Source organism: Astatotilapia calliptera, chromosome 17 (genome assembly GCF_964374335.1).
Source record: "Astatotilapia calliptera chromosome 17, fAstCal68.1, whole genome shotgun sequence".
Classification (NCBI taxonomy): domain Eukaryota; kingdom Metazoa; phylum Chordata; class Actinopteri; order Cichliformes; family Cichlidae; genus Astatotilapia; species Astatotilapia calliptera.
In genome coordinates, this window is record NC_137438.1 from 13,224,393 (window position 1) to 13,230,392 (window position 6,000).

The 6,000-nt window shown below is 42.7% G+C and overlaps 1 protein-coding gene across 1 annotated transcript in view; it reads left to right on the plus strand.

Moving 5' to 3' along the window:
- The window catches only part of exoc2 (exocyst complex component 2), a 50,818-nt gene that overhangs the window by 21,756 nt on the left and 23,062 nt on the right, over positions 1–6,000 (plus strand). Inside the window, exons 7-8 of the mRNA XM_026146764.2 lie at positions 3,711–3,791; positions 4,771–4,916. Of these exons, the coding sequence (XP_026002549.1) occupies positions 3,711–3,791; positions 4,771–4,916 (227 nt within the window). The remainder of the gene's footprint in view (positions 1–3,710; positions 3,792–4,770; positions 4,917–6,000) is intronic.

Genomic DNA, 6,000 nt, shown 5'->3' on the forward strand with positions numbered 1-6,000 from the left:
GGAATTATGACTAAAAATTCATTTTTCAACTTCCTGAATCGTGTCTGCTCACTATGACTCATTGCAGGCCTGCAGCATCCTTTTTATGCCAAAATTTGGCTTTCAGTCATAAAAAATGAAGTGGAGGCCCAAAACGGATGGCTCAAGTGGAGCTATTTTGTACATTATGTATGGTCAGCCAAACCAACATACCAGCCAGCATGCTGCTTTTGAGCCTGCCAGCTATACTGCCAGACCTCGTTAACACAGCTGTCAGAGCAACTGTGAATCCTTTCTTTGTCTCTCTTCGATGTTTGGCAGCTCTCTGCAGTTCTGAATTGGTCCAAATGAACCTCATCTGAAAAGTGTCCATTAGAATTAGAAAAAAATTAACAGTGAATAGAAAAACTTAACAGGGCACTTATGTGTTCTCGTAGTTCAGAATGTGCTGCATTAGAAGTTGCTGAATGCTTCCAAGCCTCTTCGTCACCATTACAACATTCTCGTCTCCTCTCGTGTTTATTTTCAGTTCTGCTTGCATGTGAGATTTTTATTGATGACTTTAATAGGCGACGTCTGGAGCTTTTTCTTCTTCTTCAATGTAAGTGTACTGCTGCCGACAAGGTGGAAACAACAGAGAGGAGCCAAATGTAGGAAAAGAAATGAGGCAGCTAGAAAATGTTTAGAACAAACAGCAGGATTCTGACTTGAACATCTGTGGACTTTCTGCCTCTCCCTCTCTTCTTCTTGTCCAAAATAATTGCCTCTTAATTGCTCTCCAGTACAGCTAAGCTTCTCCAGCACAAATGGCAAAATAAAATCTCATATCACCTTATCTAATTTAGACTTTGGCAAATCAAGAAACAAGGTTACCCAGCAGAAAACGAGCTGAGAAGAACATCTAAATAGTGATGACAATAAGTGAAAGCTGAAAAGTAGTCCTGTTAGCTTGTTGAAAACAAAATGTTTCTTTAAACTTTACTTTGAATAAACGTCCTCCTTCACACCTCTGCAGACTAATCAGACAAGCAGCCGGTTCAACTCCAGAACCTTTTTGTTATGAAGCAGCTGTGCTGCACACTGCACCACCGTGCTGCACTAGCATATTGCAAGAGTGCATGTTCACTGCACAAAGGAGCTGAAGAAAAAGCTCACCAACACATAACAAGACCGAGCACCGACAGAAATCTAATGTAAATAAAATGTATATAAATAGATTAAACATGTTTTTAATTTCCATTCGGTAATACTAATTTGTGAAGTCACAACCAAATAAAGTGTCAGTCAGATGCTGTTTAAAAAAACAGATTCATGTTTGCACTTTTGAAACAAAGGCCTTTGAACACCAGCCCTGGGTAGACGTAGGATTAGGTTAATAGGGTATCAGACACAAAGTCATGCTTAACTTTGTCAAGTGTGCTAGTTACCAAGTACAAAGGTAGAAATCTTACGTTCTGTAAAGGGAAATTTTCAGTGCCTCTGAAAAAGGCTTTAGCAGCTTCAAAGGTAAATATCTTCCTCACTTAATGAGGAATAAAGATTTTCTGTTTCTTGTCAGAGGGTCAGAAATGACCAGAAATTGCATGGATTCCTGTAACATAAGCTAACAGTCTAATTGCTTTTACTATACTTGGTGATCAAGCTTACTGCCAGATATACTCAGCCCTGCCAGTCCTGATGTTGGAGGCCACTTGAGTTGGAATGCTGCAAATGTACATTTTTAAGCAGCTCTAAACCCTTGTAAATTTGTATGTTTCAAATTCCTTGACATGTATGAGCTCTGTTTTATAGTTAAGGTAGTGTTTTGTGTTGGTGTTATTTTTATGCTGCTGAAGAAACCCTGTTCACTTGTACATGTTTGTTTGTTTTTTGGGGTTTTTTTCTATACCACCAAATTTCTGTGGATTACAAAGTATTTTGTTTATGTTTAGAAAGGAATTGTTTAGCAGTTTTAAAAAAACAAACAACAAAAGAAACCCACTGCTTGTGAACCAGCACACACATGGATGGGGTTTGGCTGTAGTGAACATTTGGTCATGGAGCCTCGGTGACAAATGTGACCAAGCCATCAGCCAGACGCACACAGTCAGCCAGTTTGTCTGCGTGCTTCTGGGACGCAGACAAACTGGCTGATTGACTGACTGACAGTCTGTCAGGGACTGGGGTTGTTGCCACTAAAATGTTGAAATTTGTGGTTTTTCATTGTTGTGTGAAAAGGAAGTCTCCCATTGACGCAGGAAGCGGAATAGCTACCGTGTTCCAAAAATGCACGATTCCCAGGGCCTATTCCCCGAGTCCCCATCCCCTGCTGGAGTCAAAACATTGCCGACTTTAGAAACCAGGGACACTGTATTTTTATTCTTATTCTTTTTTTGCCTCGACGGTTCCAGGAAGTTAAGCAGGAGCTGCAGCTCTTCCTCAGGTCCTGGCTCGTGTGTTATCCGGACCCTGACCTAATGTTTAGGTTAGCTGTGACGTCATGAGATCTTCAGTGTGCGACACATGTAGAGGACACGCAAACTGGCAGTAGGGCAAGGAGGAGTGTGGAGACGTGAAGCAGCCTTGAGTGTATGCATGTGTCTTCTTTTGTGTTTAGTCCTATTAATTCAGCCATCTCCCGTATACACTCCCACGTCTCTGAGCTTTTGACCAAACCGGCATCTGGCCTCATTTTCTGCTGCTCAAGAGCAAGAGGCCAGTGACGTCCATACTGATTAGGCAATGGCATGTTTGAACTGGGTGTTTTTAGGAATACCTCGGTCTCTGCCTTGAGGCTTCTGTCTGTCAGAACGGACCCATATATTTATTTTCAGAACGCTCCCCCTTCACTTTGCCTCCCGCTCCCTCTGCTGTCAAGCTCTGCTAACAGCCAGCATCAGAACAACAGAGGGAGGACAGAAATGAAGAGAAGGAAATGGAGAGGTGTACTGTCCTTTTTTGCCATCCGTTTCTATCTTGTCTTCATTCTTTAGGTGTCTGCTTGTCGCCTATTTGAGTTGCTTCACAAGTGCGTATTAGAAAGTCTTCTAAACCCTCTCCAACTCCCTTCTACTCTGTCAATAAACCCACACTGCAGCTCTCACCACCCAGCTGCCCACTTCTTTATTTATATACTGGGGTAGCCCCGCTGCCTTCTCTCCCTATTTTTTTTTCTCCTTTTCTCCCCTCGTTCCTTTAAAAAAAAAAAAAAAATTCCCTCTCCCGCGTAAAGCTCTTCTTGCTAAGTGATTGATACAAACCATCAGAGAGTTCCTGCTCCCCACCACGCTCCCAGTACAGTCATTTTTAGTATACAGACCTCAAGCTGTGCTCTTCCCAAAATTGGAAACATTTTAAGATTCACATTACCTCCAGGTCAAAGGGCTCCAAATGTCCCAAGACCACCACACTTTGTTGTTGATGGCTTTGGTTAGGTGAATTGATCCAATACAGTTGTTCGCTGGGACAAGGTCAGGTCCTTGTTGCGTGGGAACAACCATGGGGGTGTGTGGCTTCAGTAACAGCATCTTTGGGTGGAGAACCAAGGCAGTTATCTGCCATCTACCACGGGGGTAGGGCATGTTTATTTGTTTTACCTTTGGTTCCTGAAATTGAAAATGTTCCCGGGGATTGGTTACTCTGCAGCGTTGGGAACGTAAAACCAGTCTTACATTTCTCACCCCTCTATGCTTTAAGTTATGATTTTTAAATTTTGTGAAATAAGCTAATAGTGATTTATTTATTTATTGCAGCTATCCACCAGAAGCTGGAATCTGATGGCACAGAGAAAGTGGAGGGATCAATGACTCAGCGGCTAGAAAACATCCTCAACAGTAAGTGTTCAATCAGTGTGCAGACGAAAACCCCACAAGATGCTTTTTCAGGGGGTGTTTTAATTTAGAAATCTTAATAATACAATAAAAGTTCCAGAATTTGACAACATCTCAGTGACACGGGGCTTTGGTAATACTGCCCAGGAATAACCTACATTAAAAAAGAGAATGAGTATGCGACGAGCCAGCGCAGTGCTGTAGATCACCCACCTTCAGCATCCAGGAGTTGTCGCTGACTCTGATGCACTGTGCCGTCAGACCAAACACGTCTACATTGTTTCACCGTTGCAGATTGTTCTGTTTTTAGCGTGCAGATCCTGCGTGTGCGTGCACGTGTGTCCGCCATTTCATGTCACACATGATAATGGGACTGCTCTAATGGAGGGTCAAGAAGCTGGTCCTTTCCCCTTTTCTAGTATAAATAAACCTCGTAGCCGGACATAGCTTTCATCCCAGACTTGAGGGCCCATGGCCCAGTGGGTCCAGTCTATCGTTCACCCCCAAAAACCAAGAGATTCAAACTACCGTAGGCGCCAGTCAGACTATCACGAAATAGTCTTGTGAAATGTCACAGCTAAGATTGGTGAGGGAAAAATGTTAGATGTTCCCCTGTTTGGTCTCGTGCTGTTTTTCCTTCAGGGATTTTGTTTTGCGGGTGGAGTTTTGTTTTGATTAGAAGAATTCGGGGTTTTTTTCTATTTGACGGCACATCCAAGGCCACCCACGAAGTAAGTCAGCTGTGCAAAGGTCCCACCAAGCAGCCTGACTAAGAGATAGCCGTCACTTTCTCCTTAGCAGCTCAGTCTCTGCTCCTGCTCCTCTCTCTGTGTCAAATAACATCCAGAGCGGGAAGAAAACCAGAGACCAGCAATAAGAGGGAAATGTGGTATCAGCATTTATTTATATAGGATCCTAGTTTCTCATTTTCTCCAGCCTCCTTCACTCTCTCTCACTCTTTCTCACTTCGTCTTTCTTGTAGGAGCGAGCAATACTGCCGATACTCTCTTCCAGGAGGTCTTGGGCCGGAAAGACAAAGCTGACTCCACACGCAATGCACTCAACGTCCTGCAGCGTTTCAAGTTTCTCTTCAACCTGCCACTCAATATTGAACGGAATATTCAGAAGGTACTTAACCCTGTTTTCAGGTGTTAATGGGCACATTTTAACCTAAACCGCAATCATTTCCTAAACCAAGTACTCTTTAGTTCTTAAACCTAACTAGTGAGAAAGAAAAGGTAAAAAGCCTGTGTGGACAATGTGAAACAGCAAAACAAGTGCAAACAATACACAGCTCTAAACAGGACGTGAACCATCCTCTGGATGATAACCCACCTTTACTCAGTTTGTCTGCCCTCAGCACCAACTTTTGTTTTTTGTTCAGTTATGGATTAGATGAACATCTGTTTTGTATTGTGCACCTGAAAACTTTGGCCAATGTTTAGGACTGGTTATTTGTTATACCATTCATTTAATCCTGTTTCAGTTAATGTAACTATCAAAACGTAACAGTCTTGTGACCTATTATTGTTTAGTTGGTGGAAAAATAAAAACTAATGCCCCCCATGAGATGCGCTACCTCATTTCACTTCACTTAAGCTATTTCCTCAGATGCAGCCCTCATCGGCTGAGCTGGATGTGGAAACACAAGCGCCTGACTTAATGTATGCCATAGCAACATCATCACCACAAACTCTTCTAAAACCCTACAGCGTAACCTAACGTGCACCTCTCTAGAAATGTTACTACACGTTGGGTCCAGGCAGTGCACAGCTATTGGGATTAGCCTGTTCACCAACATCAATTCTTCCTGTGCATTTCCATCTGCATTTTTTTTTGTATATCAGTGAGAGAAGCACAATCACCATCTCAATTTAAAAAACTCAATATTAACAAAATGTGGGGGCTAACAAATGTTAGCATATTCCTCGAGGGAGATTGCTGAAACTATCAGAATATATGTGAGGAGATGTACACAAGCACAGGCGTGAATGCTGCCAATGACACAGTGCACTCACATGGGTTACATCATAGGCACACTATGAGGATTCGTCGGGCCGTAGTTGAATCATACATTAAATGATCTTAAAGCTGCCAGCTGTCAGCACATCTGGAGATAGAGAAGGTGAATATCAGGAGAAGTCGCAGGAAGCCAGTGGGCTGAAGATTTTTCTCTCTTAGCCTCTAATCAGGCAGTTCCTATTTCTAAAAC